A 25,145-nucleotide genomic window follows, 5' to 3' on the forward strand; every position below is an offset into this window, starting at 1 on the left:
GGTCAAAGGCTGATTAAGTACCGTTATCGTCGCCGCATATCCGGGTGCCAGATACTTTTCCCCTTTTCCCCAACCGCAGAGCCTGACATTTGGCAGGACTCACTGCGATGCCCGAGTCCTTTCGCCAGTGGCTCCCACTCCTTTGACTTCCGTTTCGAGTGGCTCAAGTGGCCGAGTGTGTGTGTGTGCGTAAGTCCGTGATTGTGATTGTGAGTGTACATTAATCAGATTATTTATTTTTGCCATGAACTTATGGCAATTTCTGTTGCCTCTTTACGGTCCTCTCAAGTGAGTGCGATGCGCAAAAACCAAAGGACCCAAGGACCCAAGAACCCAAAGACCCAAGGAGGTAAGGACACAAGGACAAGGGTAATGCAGACCTGAACGATTGAAAATTGCCATTAAAGGCTGTTTTCCGAGCACTTGACGTCCCTCATACGCCACATGTGCTAAAGAAATTCATTTCAGTGAAAGTTCCAAGTAAGTATATGCAGCTGCATATGGGTCAGCCAGGATAACGATCCCTACAAAATATATAGGTTCTTAAATTTAATAATGATTTCGGACCTTCGGGAAGATATGTACTGAATCATATGTTTTTTATTGTTTTATAGAAATACAAGCTTATATAAACAGTCGCCATTAGTTAAATAATAAACCATTTTTGAAATTAAACCTTCTTGGATCTGTTTAAACGGATGGCGTGTGGATAGTAATCCTATCTGGGGAAATGATAAGCTCTGCTCGTGTTGCATTTGCTCACCGGGATGCTCTGTGTTATCCTCTGGCCATCCAGATCCCGATCCCCATTCCCCCTCTAATCCCCACTGTCCTGGCCCATTTCTGCAAAAGTCAGCTTGAAAGCGTTGCCCAAGCTGCATACAAAAGCAATTAACAACGGCTGAAAAACACCCAGTGGGAGCTCCAAAAAGCTGAGAATGGAAAAAAGGAAAATTAGGAAAGGAAACGGAGAAATCCTACCATTCGCAGACAAAAAGCAAACACAGCTCTGATAAGATTAGTGCCCCGAACAAGCTCCCAGACGAGGTCTTTTTTTTTACTTGCTTGGATCCTACACAAGGAAAAATACCAGTGATCATGGCTTCAAAGTAATGTGAACAACTGGATCTCCCTATTATTATGCTTTCTTTTTATAAATTAATATACTTTAGACCTGATTTTTCAATGTCACGTTAACTTGTAACGTTTAGTTAACAGTATAACAGTGTAATGTTAGTGTTAAAGTCACTTAAATCTAAGCTAGAGGAAAAGTTTATGTTAAATTTGTCGGTCGTCAAAACTATACAAGCATCAAGATGGCATTTCAGGTTTGTCAGTCTGATTTTTAAACTGAATCGTGTGATATCAGACCCTGTGAAGATTGGATGTTCGTAGAGGTAACAGCACATTGAGAAAATGAATATTTTTCCCTAAAATTTAACTTTGTCTGACAGATAACAAACTAAAACCTTAACATGACATTGAGAAATTGGCCCTAACCTTCACCGTTCTACAAAATAAGTGCATTTTTGCAGGGCATTTCATGTGGTCCTCTTTTGGGCGGTAGAAAACCGAGTTGATCACCATTTCCGGTGATATTTTCTTTCAGTTAGCGGGCTTCTCCCCCGGAAAGCCCCACCTTCCCAGCATCCCCACAACCATTCAGTCCAGTGTGCACGCTTTTACACTTTCAATGACCACTTGAATGTCAACAAAAGCTTTCAACTGACATATACAACCACTTAAAATAGAAAAGCACTGCCCCACACACACACATACTCAAACACACAGACAGAGGGCAGGCAAACATGTTTGTATATTTGTTTAAGCCGCGAGTTAAAACGAGCCATGTACGGTGCCCAAAGAACATCAGCTTCGGCATCAGCATGAGAATCACGGGATCCGTGGGAGCGGCGCTTCTAAATGGGCGTGAGTGAGTGTGTGTGTGTATGTGTGTGTATGTGTGTGTATGTCCTGCCACGCCCACCGCTGACAGGACTACGAGGACAAGCCAACGCCCCTTGTTTGTCCGCTGGCTTGTGTCATAAGCAATAATTCTCCATTGTTGGCATCTCGTTCGTTCCGCCCCAGGCTCTCTCTTGTTGCTTCTGTTTTTGGTGGGGTGGTTGGGGGGGGTTTTTGGGTGGTGGGGTGATTTTGGGTGGGGGTCACTGAGCGGTGGATACCTCAACCTTTGTTGCGCACATTTTTATGAGTTAAGTGCTATCCGGCACAAATGCCATCGCACACAAAGAGCGCCAGAGAGCCCCCAATCTTCCTTACCTTCAGCTGCCCATCTCCAGCAGCCACCCAATCACCACCCACCACCCACCACCCCATCATTCAACACCCCCACCCCCTCAGTTGACCCACTCGCATTTCCCATTTCCTTCACATCGCACTGGACCGTGTTACTGCCCACTTATTGTGCTGTTGTTGACGCAAATCCTCTTAACTAAATCAATTTTCATGTGTGTCCGCGTGCGAATGTGGGTATGCGTACATCAATGGGCATGGGTATGTGTGTGTATCCCTTGGAAAACCGCCAAGACTTGAGTTTAATAATACCCAGTAGTGTTTTGGTGGTTTCAATGCCAGCCCATGATTTACTGTGACATGATCAAAGATTTTCGGGGAATCTCCAGTAAGCGAGAGATATGATGGGATACCATAATATCAACCGAACCTCTTTTGATAATAATAATATAATAGCCGAAGTTCTAGTAACCAAGGCTTTTCTACAGGTTAACTACGTTTTAGTTAGGTACTCTATGTCAAATAAATAAATAATATTATAATTTATTAAAAATTATAAACTACCAACTCTTTCACTCGGTCGCTCAGGTAGTTACAATCCCTAACCTATATTTCTTAAATACCTTATAAGTTCTTTACAATAACATGACTTATATGAAATACCTAATATGTTAATGTTCTACTTTATAATTGTACTTACTTAATACAAAATTCAAGCTACCAATTGTTTTACTGGTCGTTCTGTGGTTTCAATCCCTATGTTCTTTAAAATGCAAATCTTTAAACTAACAAAAAAATACCAGAAAATACTAATTTTTATATATTTATAGAACCGCCAAAAAGTATGCAATTTTTGTTACACAGAAAGGTAGTTACGGTAGTTAAAATCATAATAAAACCTTTTATGAAGTCTTCTTTCCCTGAAATGGTAAATGGTTATTAAGAACCAACTGACAGACAAATGGGTTTTTTTGAGTAATGGTTTAGGAAAATCTTCTATGATATATCGTATTTCCAAGTAATTAAGTTTTTTGGGTGGAAAAAGCGAAGGCCAAGGCCAGCATGAATTAGAGAGAGACAGGCGACAAGAGATCCCGCCAGAAAGAAAGAGACCGCATCATCAATTGTGCGCAAAATCTCGGGTTTCAAATCACTTTCACCGGGGAAAGTTTACAATGGATGGCATCATCTGCAGCTGACAAGTGGGAGGTTGTGTGTGTGTGTGCGTTTGTGGGCGCCTAAATGGGTTAGGGGGTAAAGAGGTAAAGAGGTAAATCGGTGAATGGGTAATTAAAACCCGACACTTGCACAGGTGAGCTGACTGATGCACTTAATGACAAGTTAATTTGCTGTGATTTTCAGTGGGCGTGCGTCATTAGAAAGTCAACAACAAAGGCTCAAGGTGGGCGGCCTTTAATTTGCTGGTAATACACAAACGACATTTAATCCTCATCGATTTGATTTGCTGCCCGACCTAAAAAAACATTACCAATCAAGTAGGCTGTCTCCCTCTGATTGTCTGTCCCCCTCTCCCTCTTTTTGGGGTCATTTTGGCAGGCCGTCCTTCAAGCGGCTCGTTGGTCTAGGGGTATGATTCTCGCTTCGGGTGCGAGAGGTCCCGGGTTCAACTCCCGGACGAGCCCGAGTTTTCACAACTATTTTTTTTCTACCAATTTGTTTTTCCTGCCATATTGTTATGCCATCGTATTAATTGTATTTTTTCCATATTCCCCGGTCAGTCAATCTTCATCAAGCGGGGCAGAAAACAAGTGTACATAAAAAAAAAACTAGAACGTAAATAAATATTTGAACAAACATTCAATTATTCTGGCACCGAGTTTCTTGTTCTCATTTGTGCGACAAGTTTGCACATTTGTTATTGTGCAACCACGCCCAGCGCCCCCGCTGTCACTGCATGTGGGCTGTTGTTAATTTCATTTGACTTCCGAGGGCTTTAATATTGCAATGGGAAATTTGGTATAATTTGTCAGCGATGAAATAAACATGCAATTAATTGTGGCAGCCGTGACAAGCGCGGCTTGCAACCAATTAAGAAGGCCAGTCCTTTAAAAGGCGATCCCTTCGATGCCTTTGTATAATCCACAGCGGAATTTCCGGGTTTTGCATAGCGGATATGGGACCGCAATCCGAATGCTGATGAGACACCAGAGTGGACAGGACCGGAAACGAGCTGGGAATGGGGCACAAAGTCGGTACTAAGGCACTTCCATCAATCTGTCAGTCAGTTAGTGGGTCCTGTTAGTCCTGTTAGTCCGTTCCCAGTGGGCGGGGCCCGTTTGGCTAGACAGTCTGTCAGTCAGTGAGTCAGTCAATCGAACAATCAATCATACGGAATGACAGCTACGTCGGCTTAAGTCAAAGGCAGTCGGCCAAGACGGGAGTTTGTCTGCCGCCGTCCAACTTACAGTCGCAGAATTTGAGGACCTCTCAGCGATCTAATAACCTCAGAAAGTTTTATAAGCCAAAGCTCAGTTCTAATCTATCATCACCAAAGCCATCGAGGATCTTGAACTTTTTTCAATTAAGACTTGGTTATGCAACTACAACGACTTGTTTGCCTATTTTTGATTTATTGAATATGAACTAGGCTAAGACCTATCCTACCAAATTTGCATCAAGTTGGGTCAAAACCAATAATCTTGACACAAACCTAAGTAACAGTAAGAATATATAGTACAAACTTAAATGATTCTTTAAATTTTTGCGAGAAATTTATAGATATAGCTTATAAAACTAAAGCTACAGTTCCTGGTTTTAATAGCATAGCAGTTTTACCTTTACCTTTATAGTTAATAAACTTAATTTTCTTTTTCAATTGAGATCGGAAATATTTCAGCACCTTTTCTATTAGGCATACCATTTCGAATCTCTTTAATTTTCAAATTTTAAATATATAAATGGTTTAAAAATGTTAAATTAAATCTAAATATTCCATATCTTTTTTGAAAGTGTTTTTTCTTATGTAACGTTTTTTTTACCGCCATTCGTTTGAGGTCCTTTCTCGGTTTCGCTTTCTCTGCCTTAAACACTTGCTCAGGAAGCACATTGATTTATATGCCAGCATCGCCAAAAATTGAATGTTATTGCTTGAATGGCCCCAATTTACTTAAAAGCCACGTCCCTCCTGGTTCCTGGGTCCTGACCCCCCTTCAAAAAAAATCTTAGGAACTCTGCCTCCATCCTGATTGGTATTTATGAGCGTGTTTATTTATTATATGACCCAACACTTGATAAAATTAAACGGAAATGTTTGGTAATTTTGCACTTGGCCACTTTGATTTTGGCACCCCATCGCAGGCATTCGCAAAGAAACTCGTCCAACCAAATTCCCAGGCCATTAAGCATGGTTTACCTATGTATGTATGGTATATAGGATAGAAGGATAGAGGTAACTTACCAGAAAATAGACAGCAAATGGCATCACGACCACGGCGACCAGGAGATCGGCGATGGCCAACGAGACTATAAAATAATTCGTGACTGTCTGCAGCGAGCGCTCGCGGCACACGGACAGGATGACCAGGATGTTGCCGAAGAGGGTCAGGATGGGGAACAGGATCAGGATGAGCGCCCAGTAGTTGTGGTCCACTGAAAAGGAGAGATGGCATAAGTCACTGGCTGTGGAATGCATTCCTCGGTGTTCGTGTGCGGTTTTGTTTCCACCCCCAGGCTTCTGCTGACTTAATTTTGCATCCGAAGTCCTGTTTGCAGTTCACTATTATGAGAAAACCTCAACATGCCCCTTAGCTCAATTATTAATTCAGCGTTGTCTAATGAAAATGTGGCTGACAACTAAATTAACTGTTTGTTTAATCTAGGGGGCGTACAAACAAAGAAAATATTCGCATTTAAGGATACACGTTTCTAGAGCTCTGAATTTATTCAATTTATTTGTAAGTACTTCTACGTTCTTAGAAAGAAAAACTTTAGAGTTTGCTTTCTATTTTTTAAGCAATATACAGACAAAAAAGTATTCGCCTTGGATTTTAAAAACTTGTGTACTACATTGACATAATTTGTATAATTTTGTACTTGTTATTAAGAAAATAAAAGAATGCGGAGATCCTTTTGTCAATAAGAATATTATAATATTTGAACTAAGGTAGAAAGTTAATATGCGAATTTACATTGAGCACTTTACATTATAAAGTTTATAAACTTGTTTTACCAACTTGATAAAAAAAGATTATATAAAAACAGAATCGTTTAAATCAAGCATACTTCTTGGATTTTATATTTTAGTTTTTAAGAACAAGAAAACTTTTATGAATTTTCATTCGGAAGCAAAATTATATAAATTGAATATGAAATTATTGGATTACTGTCTTTTTTCAGTTTACACATATTAAATCTATATTTCTTATATTGTTTAAATTTATAGAAAAAGTAAACTGCAGAACTAGAACATCGTCTTTCAAAATTTAAAAAAAATTGTAAATATATATATACTTCAAAAAACTTTCTAAGTGATTTCAGAACTTTAATATCTATTATCCATTTGCGTGAAAGTTCAGCATAGATGGCTCAAATTGATGGCTATGATGGATGGTTTTGTTTCGTTTCGTTTTGTTTTGGGAATTGGAATCGAAATTGGGGTACTCACCCACTCTTAGCTCGGCGCAGGGGTCGGTCAGGTTGAGCGTCTCGTTGGTGCAGTTGAACCGGTAGCCGTCGAGGTACAGTCCCGTCAGGTTCTGCTCGAGCAGCAGGCCGCCGCCCCTGCTCCCCGTGATGGCCACGCCCATGCCCGAGCCCATTCCCGCCCCCGGCGCAATGGTTGTTGTTCCCGAAACCGTGCTCCCATTGTAGTTGGGAAAATAATCGTTAAAGTTTTCGAGCAGCAGCATGAAGGTGCTGCCCCCTGATCCTCCTCCAGTTCCTCCCAGTCCTCCAGCCAATCCTCCTCCTCCGCCGCCGACCCCAGCGGTACCTGCCACATCGCCAGAGCCGCCACCATCGTAGCTCGTCGTCGCCGGCGCCGTTCGATTGCCGAGCGTGTTCCTGGCCGCCGCTGCGGTCCGCTGCAGCAGCTCCGCATCGCCGAAGCCGCCCAGGAGGCCATAGTCCGTTTCCGCATCCGCCACATTGTCCAGGGCGGCCTCCTCACCGCTGTCGATCAGCGCGATGCCAGCATCGCCACCGCCGCCACCGGCCGCCCCCGCAGCTCCGCCGCCCCCCAACTGCTGCTCCACAAAGCTGCGCAGGGCGTACCGCCCCCTGGCCCGCTCCCCTACCCCCTCCTCCAGAGCCTCCAACTCCACTTCCTCCGCGCTCGAGTTGCTTCGGCCATTTGGCAGCGTGCTGTTAAGCACCTCCAGCCAACCCAGCGTTCCATTGGCGCCGCCAACGCCGTTCGTTACCGCCAAGGTCGTCGTATTCTCCTGCCCGCCCACGGCCACCTCATCACCACCCACCGAACCCAACAGCCACTCGCTGATGTCGTCGATCAGCGCGTAGCCGGCGTCCTCCGCCGCCGTTTCCACATCCTCGTAGATCGGCAAGTAGCCGGCCGGCATTGTGGGGCCCTCAACGCCCGCCTGCGAATCGCTGCCGTTCGCCGGATTGGAGCCACCGCCATCCGCCACCAGTTGATGATGGCTCTGCTGGTTCTGCATCCACGTGGCTCCCGCGGATGCCGATGCCGTTGCGGATGCGGATGCGGACGTGGCTGCCGTCGATGTGGAAGCGGCTGACGTGGTTAGGGTCGCCGATGTTGCACCGGCTGCCGCAGTTGTTGCCGCGGATGTTGCCGCCGTGCTGCTCAATGGCTGGGCTGCCATAATGCTGCTGGTCCCGCTAATGGTTCCCCGCCGCCAATCGAATGGGCTCAACCTCTAGTGGGGCGGGGGCGTGCCAGCGGACACGAGCTGCAACTCCTGCAACGCCAGCGGCATGGTTCCTTTAGCTGGAGAGAAAGACATAAGGAATACGGATCAGAAATAGTCTTAAAACAATATATGTTTTAAATGTTGATATCTTTTTTAAAAGTTAAAAGTCGAATACTAGAATACTAACAGTTTACATCAAATTTTACGAATTCAAGTGTTACCAAAATATATAGATATAAAATTTAAACATTGCAAATTTGTAAAATTCCCCAAAAATGTTATCATATATCCCGAAACAGTGATCGGTAAGACTTTCAACCTTCGTATTTACAGATTTTTAAATATAGTTACCCGATTGGTAAAATTGTGTACCCAGATAACGTATACCCTGCTCTGCAAAAGCAATGGAATCATACTTTTACCTAAAAACGTATCCTTACTTTACACCCAATTCATCCAGCATTTTGGCCGAAAAAAATCTTAATAATGGTCCGAAAATGAAATGTCATACCTTGCTGAGCTCGTAATAAAATTTGCAAGCGATTGCCATTTAAAGCTGAAATTATTAATTTTTGTCCAATTTTCGAAAAAAAACGTTAGTTACCCCTTATAAAATGGTAAAAATTGGTCAGAAAATTCATATATTTTAAATCAGCCGAAAAGTAACAGGGATATATTTATTAGGTTAATAGCTGTTCAAAACTGTATGACTCTTTGATTTGGGACATTTTTTGGCCAAGTCTCAACAAGAGATACACTACGAAAAATACAGATTTATCACCAAAAACAAGGTGCTAAATTGTTGACCAAAACTGTGTGTATTTTCAATGAAACACTGAGAATAGTGGTCCAAATATGAAGTGTCATACCTTGCTGAACTCGTAATGAAATTCCCAATCGATTGGCATTTAAACCTGGAAATTTTCATTTTTGACCACTTTTCATAAAAAAAAGTTAGGTACGAAACAACAGTAAAATAATTTTAAAAAATTGGTCAAAAAATACATATACCATTTTTATTTTGGAACATTTTTTTGACATTTTTACAGCAGAAACACTACGAAAAATTTAGATTCTTAACAAAAAAACATGATCCTAAATTTTCCAATGTTTAAATATTTTAAAAGCAGTTTTCCTACAAATCGTATCTTTCGAACTAGGTCATTCTTTAGGACAGTGTAAACTCTATGGCTTTTTACTGCTTGGTCGCATCCCTGTGCATTTACCCCGATTGCATTTTAAACACACTCACACTCCTCCCACTGGGGTCCTGCACTTTATGCCTTTGCAATTATCTATCCGCTTGGCCAAGCCCCATTCCCCACGACCCCATTGGCCAAACAGACCCACTCCCAACTGCCATGGCCGCATGTTTAATTAACTCTTTAATCAATTTATTGCCAATTATTCTACAAAAAGCGACAGCGAAAATTGTGTAATTTAATTAAATTAGCAAAAGGTTTTTGTGTCTCTGGCCCCAACGGCCCATTCCACTCCCCATTTCGCTATCTTGCCTTTACACATTTTGCAATTTTCGCTTTTGTATTTGCCAATTGACGCTGATTAAAGCCGCCCGAGTCGATGGCCCATAATTAAAAGATGGCTCGTTGTAGCCTAATGAGAGGAGGAGGAGAGGCAGCAGGTGGAGGACAGGGCAGGGCAGTGTCTTGAGTTGTTTCAAAGGGGCCAAAAGTAATCGGATCCGCAGCAAAGGGTTCGAAAATGGACTCATTAGCCGGTAGTGCAGAGCCCCTGAATCGGGGATTCTGGATACTGGATTATGGATTCCGCATCGCCGGGAGACCGGAGAGGAGCTGCGTGTGTCCAGCTACCAAGGACTAATCAAATTTTTGGCCCTCGGCCAGGAGGGGAGAAGAAAGGCCATCGAAATGGCGCAGTGCCGGGGCTCTTTCATTAATTACGGCAGCGGCAGAAACACCAACTTAACTTAACTTAACTCAACTCAAGTCAAACGAGGCGAACCAAAACGAGACTCAGCCGGACTGAGCCCGACCTGCAACTCAGCTCAGCTCAGCTGAAGTCGAGTAATTAATTTCACTTTCGCTTGAGCGATGCCTTTGAATATGCGCCAGCCGCACGCAAGCCATAAAGCACAGCCGGAGTGCCGGGCCCCCAGTCCGGATCCGGATTCGGAGTCGGATCCGGGTGAGAGTGTCGCTTCCTGGTCTCTAGAACACCAACCCGCATCACCACCAACCCCACAGAAGTCATTCCTGCCTTCTGCCACATAATTCAGACGACTCCTTTCGGGATTGTCTGGTCCATTACATCCTAATCATTGTTGGCACACATCGGACTCCCGGCGACAGGAACACGGAATCGTTGAGCCCCCGACTAGCTGCAAATCAAACTGCCACATTTGGGCTCTCAGGGAAACAAGTCCTAATCAATGGGATCTACATAGGTGTCCTGGCCTAGGGCCACAAAGGTGTACACCGAAAGAAGAAAAGATACAAAGGTTTTTAGGAAATACCAGAGAATTTGCAGAAGTTTTTGAAATATATAAGCATTTGGAGCATTATTAGTAAATTATTAAATAAATACATATTTCTTGAATGCTTCTAAGATATGCCTAATTTAATTTTGAACGTGATATTTATGTAGATCATATTTTTCCAAGGGCGTTATGCTTGCGTTCATATTTTTTATAATTTTAAATATTTTTTTAAAGATTTTTAGGTATCCTATAGTGAAGTCCAAAAGGTATTCTAGTGGGATATTTGTCTATTTTGTTTTCCAATTTATCTGATTTTAATGCAATTTGTAGGCGAAAGTAAATAAAGAGTCTAGGTTTTACAAAATAATTGAGAAACTTGTAAGTATACCAAGTCTTGCAAGTTCCCTTTTGTTTTTATAGATAATTTCCAAGGTAATTTTCATTAACTACGAAATACTAAATCCTTGAGAAACTAGTGTACCTTTAACCTTTAAATGAACCCCCTACATGCATAAATAGATGTTAACTCCGCTATTACGGCTTGTAATTGAATTGGGGTGGATTGCATTTCCGCAGCGGAATCGGGGTCGCAGTGCCCGGCACAAAGGCTTCAGTTCGGTTCGGTTCAATATCCCTGGCCCATCCCGATCCCAGTTTGTTTTTCTCCTGCTCCCCGGCAAACGCAATTACTCACTGCCAGGTCGCCGGAGTGGGTCTAATCACTTGACCCCACTCAACCTTGGGGCGCTTATAATATGACGTGGCCGGTGCAATCCAATCCGATCCGAGCAATCCCAGCCATCCCGGCCAATGTCGTGCCTCATTAACAACATCCGGCCAGTGCAAGGCGTTTCCCCTTTCTCCACAGCTCCACTGCTCGCCGCACCACACGACACTCAATAAATCAGCAAGTGTAATTATTTTCAACGCCATCGTGGTGAGTCGCGTGTGGCGAAAGTAGCGGGGAAAGTGGTGAAAGGTGGGGGTTGAAAGTTCGTCGGCGGCATTTTTGGATGGGGCTAGAGGGAGCTGGGTGCCAAGGTCAAGAAAGCACACATGGCCGGGATTGAGATGGCAGAGGGGACAACTTTAGCCCTTGGGGCTTTTGCATTTAAAAATATATTTTCCCTTTTCTCAGCTCACATTATAATCACTTTGGGAAGGGAAAGGCAATCAAGGAAAAGCACAAAGCAATGTCAGTTACATTTACATTTTTAATTTTAAATTAATCCTAGGAGACCGTATTGCAAAAAAAACAACCCTAGGGTTTTGAAATCACATTTAAATGTCATTTAAGGTGTCTAAAAGTATGCAGTGAAAAAAGTATTGTCGACTTTTTTAATGAAATCATTGTACTTCTGAGTTTAAAATGTATTGTTGCATACTTTTAAACACCTATAATGTTATTTGATTTGTGTGACATCCACGTATAACATAATGGATTTTATTTTAATTTCCCTATCATTGATGAACTATACATTTAAAATATACTCAACACATATTTAGGACCAAGAAAGTGCAAAGCGTCTTAAATTTTTCAGTGATTGATTTTCATTGATATACGAAGGTACCTAAACCAATATTTGATCCCAGCATATTATATACCACACCCATTTATTTTAATATCTAAATATTAGTTGGCAGATACAATTATTTAAAAAACTTCCTAATTTGATTATGTCTAAATCTAATTAGGCATTTATGAGCACAATCCGTATAATGGATTGTTTAGAATATGTATTTGCTTATAACCCGATGTCTAGCTGTTAAAAAAAGGTGGTGGTAAAAGCACGAGTTAACAAAATACAGAAGGTCTACGGAAATAGCACAACGGATATACATTCTTCCTGTGTGCCCGAGTCGATGGCATCGCGATGAGCCTCGGGGGAGCCACGATATCACATTTTGCACATATGTATGTAGCTTTGACCCGTGCCCATAATTCAAATTGAGTGGCAATGGCTGCGCTGAAATAGAATGCAGCAGCGGGGCAGTGGGGACGGTGAGCAAATTGGTTTCAGATTTAGTCCGAACGCGGTGGCAGGACCCAGAAACAGGGACAGAGACAGAGACACATGTTGCCCCAGGGGCGCAAAAGAATCACGACACCGAAAACGGGTCCTGCGAGTCCACGGTCCATATGTGCCATATATGTGTGTGAGCTGCCTTCTCTGTGTCGCCTGCGGTATGGAACAGATGCTGTCGCCTGCCCAAGATCAACAATTTAATGGGCATCGTCGTCCTTGTATCGTCCCATAGCTCTATCGTCCTGCAATCGCTTGCCAGGACCTGCGGCAAATGCTTGTTAACTAGTTATGCGGCGGCTCCGCTGTCCGAAACTTTAAACATCTGACACTAGTGCCAATGAACGGGACAGGAGCGACAACAGCATCGCCAACCGCCGCAGGAACTTTTTACATTTGTGCGACATCAGCATGACATTTGATTAATTCCATTAGGAAAGGCAGTCGAGGTAGGGGAACAGGGCTTAGGGTTTGGGTTATGGCTCAAGGCGGCGGCAACGGGGCGTATGAGCTATCAGCTGGGCGGCATCCACATCACGTATACGCACGGTGGGCTGAGCAAAGTCACTTTGACTGGCATGTCATAATTTATGAAATCATATTTATAAAAATTGAAAAAATTTTAAGAACAATTCTCACTCAAAGAAACCGTGAAATATTTTATTAAAATATATACTGTATATAAAAACCATGTTATAAGGGTTGCCCCCTATTTTCTGGTCCAACCACCGAGTGATTTTGAATTTCCCCAAGCCTAAGCTTAAAGTTATTGTTTGAATGGGTGAACCAGATTGCCCGGTGGGAGGTTGGGTTGCCTGGGAGGCAGACAAAGGGAATCGCGACTAGATATATTTTTGTATATGGGACAAAAACCGCTTATCGCTTCAAGTCTACTCAAGCGTCAACAGAGCGATTCATTCGAGAATTTCTTATGCTTCACTGAACCAGAAGTGTCGTCGTCGTCGTCGGCCACGTCGTCATCATCCTCGTTCGCATCGCAGCTATATGGGTGTATATATATAAATATGTATATATATAGAAATGCGGACACACACTTGCGGAGGTGAGTGTGTGAGCAAGTCATCCACCCCGTGGATGGGAACCGGAACCCATTCCCAGTCCCCCAGCCAGACTCTATCATCATTTACACCGCCTGGCCAATGGTTGCCCCTTTTTGTGCCAACGCATTCGATTTTTCCCCCCTATCCCATTGTCGGTTTTTATTGTTTTCTATTTTTTGTGATTTTCTTTTCTTTTCTTTACATTCATTCATATTTCTTTTTTTTGTTTTGCCTGGATCGTATTCTTGTCTAATGGAAAATTATTGAGAAGAAAAGCCAAATTGCACACTCAATTTTCCACAGGGCTCGGCAGGAGGCTGTCATGTCCTGTTATTTCGTACTCCCCAATGATTTTTCTTCTAATGCAGAAAAAGTAAAGTGCGTCTAAATTGAACGGGCGGCGAAGGAGTGAGTTGCCAGGCGGGGAAATGACAAAAGAAAAGCCAACATCGCCGAGCAATCTAAGCAGAAAAGGATAACAAACTCCCAGCAGGGACACTCGTACACTTGTCAGCCCAAAAAAAGAGATTAGACAGTTGTTATCATTGTGGATGTCCAAGTAAGTGACGGCTCGCAGTGGATGTGTGCGAACGGGGACTCTGTATTTGGGTCACCCCCTTGCAAGCCAAACCGGTCTTAAGTGATTTGGAATTTTTTAGAATTTTATAAATGCGTTGTTTTTCCATCATATTTTGTTGATGCACTATGTCAGATTATAAAACTAGGGGTAAGCAAGAAGTACTTAGCCCAGATAGAGCTTTTGGGCTTTAATCTTTGGGAAAACATCGATAATGCGCAACCATCGATAGTATCTATATCATCGATCTTTACTTAATATCATTGAAAAATAAATGGCACTTAACACTAAATAATGCAAATTTATTTTTAGAGAATAGTAATGCTTAAATTGTAATACCTAAAAACAAAAGCTATCTTCACTTTTCTAAAAGTAAAATTAAAATAAGATCAATATTGATCGTGAACGATTAAAAACCATCATGTTGTGTTTAACATACCTTACTATATTTATTTTATTCCCTTGAAAAGACTAACTATATGCAGTAGAAATAAACTCTTGATGTCTGCCACGTTTTACTACCATCGATACTATCGATAGGGCTATCGATTTTACAACTAATTCTAGTAGCACCATATATATAGATAGAGGCCTCAAACTATTGATGTCTGCCAAGTCTTACAACCATCGATACTATCGATAGTGCTATCGATTTTACAACCAATTCTAGTAGCATGCATGAAAATGAATCTGAAAATCTTTGGGCAAATCTTTTTAATCTGAATTAATTATTCTATTATTAGTTATTAAAATCCAAATACTACTTTTAAGTAGGTGACGTTCTTTCAAAACCAGTAAACCATCATGTGTTGAAAAAATTCGCATGATACAAACCTGATTTCCCCGAATCATCTGAACTAGATAAAGAGCTTGAGTGATACTTTAAAAAAAGGCTGCCGAATACCCCGCGGATATGTAGTACGTGAATAAGAACCCGGTCTCAGGACCTTTTCTCCTCCGCTTAATCTCCGTCGAATGCCCAAAAAAAAAAAACAGATGGCAGGGGCGCCGAAGGACATCGCCGCCAACTGACTTTAAACAGAACTGCGGCTCTTTAAGCTTATGATTTATTCAAGCAAAACAATTTTGCATTACAAAAGGGCATAGAGCTCACGGGCCGCTGACCACCGACCAGAAAGCGCAACAAAGTGCTGGACACTGGTCTCCGTCGCCGCCTCCCCCCTCCCCCCCCCTTTCCCCGTGGGAAGTGGAAAAATGGAAAAGTGCCACGGGTGAGGGGGGTGGAAAATGCTCGCTGGAAAATGCGGGGCAGGCAAGCAGAATTATGCAGTGGGGCACAAAGAAAGAAAAGAAAGCGGAAAATGAGCAGCGAACGGGGCAAAATTGCCAAACAAAGGCGCCATTTCCACAATCGACGTGGCAGCAAAAGGGCGCCCCAGGAGCAGGGGGCAGTCGGCAGGGGGGCGTGGCACGGGGTTGTGAGCCCAGGGTCTGCACTTTACATATATTACAGATGCCTACGCCTACACACGGCGAAAGGCGAAAAACCCGAACGGAGCTGGACTTCCAGCAGCCGCAAAGCAGGCAACACTTTCCCTGCTAGAGCGGAAAATTCGAAGGACCTTAAAGGAGCTTTTGTCCTTTGAAATTAAAGAGAAACATATTGAGAAGGTAATGGCATAATAGGGACAAGGTATATGCAGCAATGTTAATTTATGTTAGGCCTTCTGATTTCCTATACAAGCTAGGTTTTTTATTGGAAATATGATAATAACCCTTGATAATGGTTTTTATCTATAGTCTTGTATACTGCAAAAGGGGTATTCCTTATAGATGTTATGGGCCTGCTTACTACCTAGATTTTTTTAAAGTGTTATGACAAACTAGATAAAAACATATTAAACATTAGGTATAATAAAGCAATGATTTATTGAATTTAAGACCTAATTTCAAAGAGGTGGAGTGTTGAATGGGTCCACCCTTTTAAAAGGAATTCGAGAAAAGGGCTAACAGGATAACGGTCCCCAAAGTACCGAATATAACTTTATTTTGGGGTCTCGTTGATATGAAAGTTTTCCTTTCGTTCTCTGTACCAAAGACTGTTGGCAAAAGGTGGACAAGTGGTCCGAACTCTCAACACAATGAAACAACAAAGGATGGGGAAGGGGAATCCTTGGCGAAATCAATTTCAGTATCTTATTCGACCCCCTTTTCGCTCAGTCCAAGAGGACGCTGCGGCTCTCTCGAACAAAGGAAAATATCTTTCATTAACTAATTAGCTTACTTTTTCCATTTAACGGGAGTGGATTGTTGAGGGGGGTTGAGGGGGCTGCGAAGGAGGTCCAATCTCTGTTGGTTTTGCTTTTGTTTCCAGCCTGAAAGGATAACGTGTAGCACGGTGCTGGCATTAAAACACAACTACTTTCTTCTGCTGCTTCTTCGTTAGCAGCGCCCCCCCTTTTAACTCTTGAGACCCCCATCGCCGCCTATGCCTTTGGTCTGGCCCGTCGTTGAGTCTTTGTTATTTTACGCTTTAGAATTCTTTTGGGCATGCCAAGCCAAATTTGTTCAGCATCCTCCATCATCGGCCACCACCACCACCACCACCCTCCAATCGCAATTTTCCACCCCGCTTTTCCACGCTTTTCCGACGTGCAAGAAGCTAGGGAGCAAGGAGCGTGGAGCATCGAGCATCTGCGGTCGGAGCCGCTTCGTCATCGTTGTTGCCTCGTTGCCATACACTTTGATTAAAGTGAAAATAAATGAGGGTCCTAGGCAACTGCTGTTGGCCTAGACCCACACCCACACCCACACCCATCTCCCATTCCGACCCATTTCCATTTCCATTCCCATTGCGCCGTGTGCGTCTTTTTCAGCCCAGTTTTCTGCTTTTCCTCGACTTTTTTCACTCGCTCTCCACTGCGGGCAACTTCATTAGATGGCTACAAACACAAATTTCAGGCGGCCAAAGCTCTCCGCTTGCCTCTGTCTTGGCTACAATTAAATAGACCGTTATAACGCCAAGGACGGTAAGGGGGACGAAGATGAGAGCCAGGACGATGGCTGGGAAATTCATTTAAATACGGGCCGCAATCGGGGGCTGGCGCAAATTAGTCAAAGCAACTGCTTACCAGCACTGAAATTGCCGGCCTCGGGATCGGAGTGGCCCAATTTGATGCCAAACTCGGACCTGGAGCATTTAGCACTGGCCATCGCAAAAGTACACTGTGCGAAATTAGGTGCAAGTACTATGTATCAAAAATGTATAATTAAAAAAAATGTAGCCATCCCAGCTCAGCTTTGGAGTATTGCTTTACCATTTTAATATGCATTTTCATTTTAAAGTTAATAAATTATTTTTGGTCTAAAGAATTCGCGGTATTATTTCAATAAATTAGATATACGAAATAAGTTTCTTTGTTGTCTTAATCTATAAGATATTATCCTTTCTCCTTTACAATCTTGCAAAGTTCTTTTATCCGCATTTTAATTTTAAAGCAAACGGAGAATTCCAAAGAATTCGAGTATTTATTAAAAAGCGAAGTAAATTAGCAAAACAGAAAAAGAAGTAAGTTCATATACAAATATATTATCAATATTGTTTGCACTCCAATTCTTTAAAATGCCTAATAATCATTTTTCGTCTGAAGAAATCACGGAATTATTTAAAAATTCAATTGATTTGTAAATAGATCAATTCATGACCAAGTACATAATTGTAGACCTGCTACAACAATTTATTTATGATTAAAATATTTTACTAAGTAGATGATAATGGCAATAAAATAAATATGGGTTCCAGATCAGCCGCAATGGCAGACTGAAGAAAGTTTTTGTATGTATCTTTGTACTTACAACAAGGTATGTAAAGATATAGTATCTAGAACAATGTGCCCACATAAAATAAGAATTTTTAAAGCTTTGCCAATCTCATTTTTATCCCTGAAAATACCAATGAATTCCCTTATTTTCAGATGAAATACCTTTTACCTTATATGTACCCTCTTTATTCAACGAATGGCGGGTATAAAAACTAAAACAAATAAATAAATGTGGTACCTGTCTGGGGAATTGAATGCTGACCCTTGTCCAGGCGCTTGATGTTCGAGGATATTAACCCCAGGGATATAAGTTTGGCAAAGTGCCCCCATGCTAAGATAAAAAGAAAAAGCGAATTCCTGGAGACATTTTTTTTTGTAAGTGCAGGTTGAAGGCAGCTTCCAGCAACTCCGGCAACTTTTAAGGTCTCCTACATGGCCCAATACAATGGCCAATAAATTGGCGATCCGCCTTGCTTATTAACCATCCACATGGAGGCTCAGAGCACGGGTATTTTGGTCCTTGGGAGGTGTCCGCCGCCTTCTTCGCGTTTAATTCAATAATGCAGCGGCAACTCGTTTGTCATTTGATGTGTGCCACGCCCACAGCCCACCGCCCACCGCCCAACGCCCATCAAAGGTCCTGAAAGATGAAGTGAAACAGAAAGGCAGAGAGAAAAAGAAAACAGGACATGTGTGTGTGGGGCCTCCATTTTCAGGCTTTCAATTTCTTATTTCCTCGTCTGTTGTCAGATTTTCATGCGGTGTCATGTTCGTGTCTCCTCCATCGTTTCGAATCAATAATTTCATTTCCCTGCCTTGCCGTGAGAGGAGGCGGCTGGCGGCTGGCGGCCACGCCCCCTTTTCCTCGACCAGGAAAAATGTCAACCAGGAGCAGCGTCTCCTGCAGATTGCTTTAATGCGAAGTCACTTACAGCGACTCACATCAATTTGTTGCCGCCCGTTTTAAACAATAACTTCATTTGCAGGCAACTTTTTAATATGGCCATGTAAATATATGCACAGCGTTCCTATCGCACGAATCTCCAAAATGGGCGGACCGGCGTTGCAGGGGGCGTGGCAGCTCGACTGCTCGGCAGCTTCGCTCGCTGGCAGAAACTCAATTTAATGCAATTATAGTCGACATAAAATTGATAAAGTGTGCTGCTGCATGTGCCGGGAATAACCAGGCGAAAACGAATCTGCAGGCTGGACAGGGTAGAAAGTCCCCCCTTTCTCCTTCTCATCCTCCCCACCCGTCAACCAGGTCCACAGCATGTACTGGTACACCCGTAGCATAACTACATAAAACCGTGTCTATGTGCACTAGGAAAAAAAATCCAACAGGTCTTATTAAAATTATAAAAAATATATTAAGATTTGATTTTTATATATAATGCCTAAGTAAAAGGACAAATTTTGACTTTAAAGGAAGTTGATCAGATAATATTATATAGTTATAAGAAAGTTTATAAGAATAAATGTAAATATTGTAAAACTTAAAGGTTAAATTATTTAGTTTAGAAAATCTTTTGTTCCTATATTTATTCAGAGTATAATTATTATATTATTATAGGACATTGTAAAGTAAATAAGAGTTAACATTGTATAATTTAAGAATAATTACATTTATCTTAGAACATCCTATTTTCTGTACATATTTATTTAGTTTTTTGATTTTAAAATTTTCTACCTAAAGAAACGATCATTTTCGGGACTAAGAGAACTAATTATATGATATCTATAGAAAGTGCTTGTTACAAAAAGTAAGAAAGAGTAATTATGGCGATTATTTTATTTCAGAACCTCTTTTTTCCTATTTCTATGAATAATTTTTATATCTAATTTAGTTCCTTGCATTTTTCTCAGTGTTTTTCGGCACTTGGGCGCTTTGGCTGTGGAAATTAATTACCAGTTGGTGCATAGAAATGCAAGGAAAAGAGCTGCCAGAGAGAATGCAGATACTTTTGGCTGGGCACTTTCGTTCTGATTTTGATTTCGCTCATGGCTGCAGCTGGACCGGCCTGCCCCACCCTGAGCCACCCCTGAACCACCCTGCACCACCCTGCACCACCTTGCACCACTCTAAAATCACCCCAGCACAGAACACTCGACTCTTATCGGCAACTGTGCGAGATTTCATAAATTTCACTGGCCATGCCAAATTAAAAAGAAAAAAGAAGCAAACAAAAGTTGAATCGTTAAAAAGCAAAAAACGAACGCAAAATTTGTGGCAAACTTTTACAAAAAGCATTGAAAATTACAAAAAAAAAAGTGTGACCGAGGAGGCAAGAACAGAACAGGGAAAACACAAGTGGGCTAACAGCAGGCTGTTCAAATCAAAAATATTATAGTGTACCAAGTGCAAATTTTACCCATTTATTCCGGTGAAATATGTGCACATTTTTCCATAATTGAATCCAACGAGGCTTGTAATATTTTGGATTTTAAATCTCTTGTTGAATAATTAAATATTTATAAATCAGCAATGAGTTGAAATATCTCAGTTTAATTAAAAGCTGTTTATTTTCAAGAGCTCAGAAACCTTACAATAAAATGTTACCTTTTTTTCTTGTTTAACAAAAATTGCTCATCTGAACTATTTGAAGTATGGCATTTATTTGTTCAATCTTGGGAAAATATCTACCTTTTTTTGCAGGACTAAGAGACCTATTCTTCCTACTTTTCTACCTTTCCGCCGACGCTATCGCTCAGGTTAATAATTCTTTTCACTTTTGCGGTTCGGGTCAACTTGTATTTTATTTATATATACTTTTGACTTGTTTTTCCCAGCGAAAATGTTAATAATTGGCTTGGCTGTTCAAGGCAGAAGGACCTTACAATAAATTGCTTGGGATATTATCGTTTCGGCCATCGCCGCGTCCTTGTCCGCCCCCTGGAAAACACCACCCACTACCACCCACCACCCACCGCTCGAACTCGAAATTGATTACAGTTCATTTCATTTTGGCTTTGTTTATTTCCTTGCCCTCTTTTCCATTCGGCGGCCGACTTTTCCGGGCTCCTTGCTCGCAGGAGCACTGATATGGCCAGCGGTTTTTCCATTTCAATATTTATATTGTGAGTTATTATTATTATTATTGCCGCCGCGGCCCTCGGTTCGAACTTACCCAAATATTACTTTCGCGCTTTTTTGCTTGACTTTTCACAAAAATACGCTTTCTGCTGACTTTTATTTCATTCGGGGAATTACACAGCGAAACGCTCATGGGGTTTTCGCTCCATTGTTCAACGGTTAAGCTATTTAGTTTGCTGTTTAAGTAAGCATTTTCCGGAAATTTCATCAATTTAATTTCACGTCCTGAGCAGAAATACAAAATAATTGCTTCATAAAATTCCTAGAATTTTTTTAAAAGGTACCCAATATAAACTTGCTTTTCAAAATATTAAACACACACTTTTAATTTGTGAATTTAATAGCAGCCAAAAAGTTTTCATCTATTTTGTCCCCAATTAAAATATTGATTTTGGTCTTTCCTTAAAATATTTTAATGATGCTTTGTATTCAATTTAGTCTACAATGCATAAACGCAAAAATAAAGCCATAATATTTAACGACTGTGTGTGCAGATTGGCCTTGTTTCCACACATTTCAGTCGAATTTAATGGGAGTTCGTTATTGTTTTGCCCCGCCTACCCGGCAGATAAATGCGCATTAAACTGAATAAGCAGCGGCGATAATTGCATAAGTTTGATTAGTTGTTCGAGTCTCGATTTAATAATGCAAAAGCCGATCCACCATGACGGACGGGCCCCAATCAACGCAGCATAAATATTTTATGTGGGCCAACATATCGCGGGGAAGGGGGCCAAAATGGGGGTACTGAGCAAACAAGCCAAGTATATGAAGTTAATAAGCGAAGCGGTAATGCAGACAAAATAGATTGGCATCGAATAAACCCAGATAAGACGGGCATGTTGGACATGTTTCAGGCCAAAGGTCCCCATGGACAATTTCCTACGCTCTCTGGCTAAAACAGCTTAAACCAGCACAAACAGCAATTATTACAAAAGTAATATTCAAAGATATTGATTTTTCTGTGAAAGTTAAGATAAACTAAACGGACTAAACGGAACTAAAAGACTTTAGCTTCCAGCGCTCCTTATTTTTCAAATATTAGTTTTAGTATTATATACTAGCTGTAATACGATAAAATTAATAAATAAACGGACCATTTTTAGATAAGATACATAGGTAGTAGGTAAGTAGGTATCATTCATTATAAAGCAGCTAAAAAATAATATTCAAGTAAATATGATTTTGACTACCCTTTCCCACTTTTGAATTTTGTTATAACCTAATCTTGATTTAAACCTTGGTAAATATGTAAATTAAAATGTGTACTTTTACTTTTTACATGTAAAAAAATGCGTTTAGTCTTAATTTAAACATCACCTTTTTTATTTAAAACCTAATTTACTTAGTTTTTTGCTAAAATAAACATTACGTTCATCGATTTGCACATAAATTCATCTCAATGGTGTAAGGTAAAACAGTAAAATATATATTTTTTAGAGCTAAATGACAGCCGAAATGGTCTCCATAAACCAAATTCAACTCGGTTAACTGCCTGGGGTGGCAGTTCTCCGAATTAGCTCTTAAGGTGAAACAGGAAACCATTTGACCCCGTGTCTGACGATTAAGCATCTTGACTCCTGTCTCGATTCCGATCCACCCCCCGCAAAAGTACAGTCGCCATTTGGAAATTTATGCGACTCAGCGGCTCATTTAACACCGAAGACGATTTAATTCCGACCCCCTGCTCCAACTTCCCCTGCGATTCCCGGCTGATTAGTAGTAGATTGTTGTTGTAATTAATAGACGGCTACGCCCGGAACCACCCACCGCTTTATAGAGGGTTGCCAGGCAACGGTATATACAGTATTTCGTCCCGGGCGGTCCTTCCGCAGAAATCTGTCATAAATGGCACACCGACAAGGACGAAAATGCAAATCACAATGAGCCTTTTTATTTTCCTTTGGGCCGACTTCGCTCTTCTTTTCATTATTCCGTTATTGTTGTTAAGGCCACAAATATGCGCATAATTAATTTGCCGCCTGCTTTTTTCGGGATTTGCTGAGTAGATTAAATGGCATTTTGTCAAAGTGTATTCTGTGTTTTAATTAACCACCCACAAAAAACCAAAAAAAAGAAAAAGAAAAAGGGAAAACCCTCTTGACCCAACTTTTGGCCAATGAAATACCCCAAGTTATTTTCCCACCAGACACTTACCAATCGGTCGACCACTCCAGTGGTCCGAGGTGTCCAGTCTCTTGGATCCCGAAATCCTGTCTCGGTTCGACTCTAAGTACGTAATGCCAAAGTGTTCGGTCTGCGGAGAAAAAAACGGGCAAATGGAACATGTTAGTTTATGACAAAGTCAGGACACTCGGCGATATCATGATGAAAAATGTAAGCAGATTTGACAGCCATTTGCCACGAAAGGATGTCCCGACCGGTTTTTTGCCACCACTGGGATCAGGAAGCGGACGTGGAAGTGGAAGTGGATGTGGGTGTGGATGTGGAACTAAAACCAGGGCAAGTCCAGGAATGAGGGACGACTGACAGCTGCTGGGCAAAGGAGACGACTAAAAGCTGCTCACGTCACTTACAGCTCAAGATGTTCTAAGATTCTTATGCCCATGATGCAGTGCAGGTCCTTCGTCCTGCCAACACTTTTTTGAGAGCTCACCGTCCTGCGTTCTCCACATCCACATCCACATCCACTTCCACATCCAACATCCACGTCCACATCCACATCCACCATCCACGTCCACTTCCACATCCTGAATATCCTGGCCCACACACCCCATTTATGCATACAATATTGGTCGAGTTTTTGTCTGCGCTCGCATGCTTATTAAATATTTTATATTCGATTCGTTTGGCCAAGCCTCCGGCAGCCATAAATTAAGCCAGGCAATGAAAACATTTAAATTGCAATGTTATGCTACCCCCCACAAGCCAACATCCCCTCTTTTTTTCCACAAGCCCACAAACAGTTCAATTAATTGTGTATGGCCTTAAAGCGAATTGTGCATTTTTATGCCCCTTTCTAGGTACATTCAACATGCCTTGTTTTCTGCCCATTTGTGCCGCAAACAGAATAAACTATTGTCTGTCCATTTGTGCACAAACATAGTTGGTGTTTAGCACGCTTGTATTTTGAACCTAAATCGTCGAAACAAATTAAGAAAAACAAGATATGTGGTAGTACAAAAGCATTATAAATGTTTCGGATAAAAATGTGCAATTATGTTTAAGCTGGGCCTTGGTAAAAAAAGAGCTTTATGTTTCCGATATTATACATTTTTCAGCAATTTAAGGGGCACTAAATACGCTTTTTTTCTTGGCCAAAATGAGTTATCAGCCTCACAAGCAGCTAATAAGTCGGATCTGACCCAATCAGCTTGGCGTTACCAGACCCTTTGTTTCGGATCCTGGCTAGTGCCTAATTGAAACGTAATCCCACTGCCACGGACGCGAGGCAAATTCAAAAACTTCCTTTCATAGAATTAAGCCGCTGTACCTACAGTTGGAAAAAAAATCACCCAAGTCGGCTTAAAAAATAAAAAAAAAATCGTACACTAAAATATTAACCCAAAGCATTGTAAAATCGGAAACACAATTTTTTCTTATGATCATATTCACTGTTTATCTATGAGTAAATATAAAAAATAAAAGTAATATGCATTTAAATTAATTTACATTAATTTTACAAGAACACATATTTTTTTAAGGCACATAAACTAGCCTGCAACATTCGGTTCAGTGTACCCTTTTCCCTTGGTTACACAAAAACACATACAGATGGTTGCATTTTTGAGTTGGTAATCCGCGCCAAAACAGCGCCAACAACGCGCAGCATGGAGCGGAAAAAATAATAATTGGAAACAAGAGGCTTTCTCCCTTTGGATTGTTCCGGTTTTGTGTAAATGCACTTAAAAATGGTGCTTCAGTTGTGTGTCGGCACTTGGAACATTTTTGCTCATTTGGACTAGTAATAATGAACAACAAATTGTTAACGAAAATAGCAGCAACATTTTTTTGTACTTTTTTTATGAGTACTTAGCCAAAGTGGGATGGTTAAGGGCTTTAGAGTACCTTTTGACCAACGTA

The 25,145-nt window shown here is 41.4% G+C and overlaps 1 protein-coding gene and 1 non-coding gene across 6 annotated transcripts in view; one reads left to right on the forward strand and one right to left on the reverse strand.

Annotated features, from left to right (window-relative positions):
- Dop2R (dopamine D2-like receptor) overlaps positions 1–25,145 on the reverse strand; it is a 69,233-nt gene that overhangs the window by 21,977 nt on the left and 22,111 nt on the right. For all 5 annotated transcript variants that reach the window (XM_036819885.3, XM_065867805.2, XM_036819884.3 and 2 more), the window contains exons 2-4: positions 23,259–23,358; positions 6,881–8,182; positions 5,675–5,865 (exon numbers count right to left, since the gene is read on the reverse strand). In XM_036819885.3, coding sequence (XP_036675780.3) covers positions 5,675–5,865; positions 6,881–8,057 — 1,368 coding nt within the window. In that variant the 5' untranslated portion in view covers positions 8,058–8,182; positions 23,259–23,358. The remainder of the gene's footprint in view (positions 1–5,674; positions 5,866–6,880; positions 8,183–23,258; positions 23,359–25,145) is intronic.
- Positions 3,828–3,899, forward strand: TRNAP-CGG (transfer RNA proline (anticodon CGG)). The gene has a single exon. It is a non-coding gene; the product is annotated as a tRNA-Pro (tRNA).

Source organism: Drosophila suzukii, chromosome X, assembly GCF_043229965.1.
Source record: "Drosophila suzukii chromosome X, CBGP_Dsuzu_IsoJpt1.0, whole genome shotgun sequence".
NCBI classification, from domain to species: domain Eukaryota; kingdom Metazoa; phylum Arthropoda; class Insecta; order Diptera; family Drosophilidae; genus Drosophila; species Drosophila suzukii.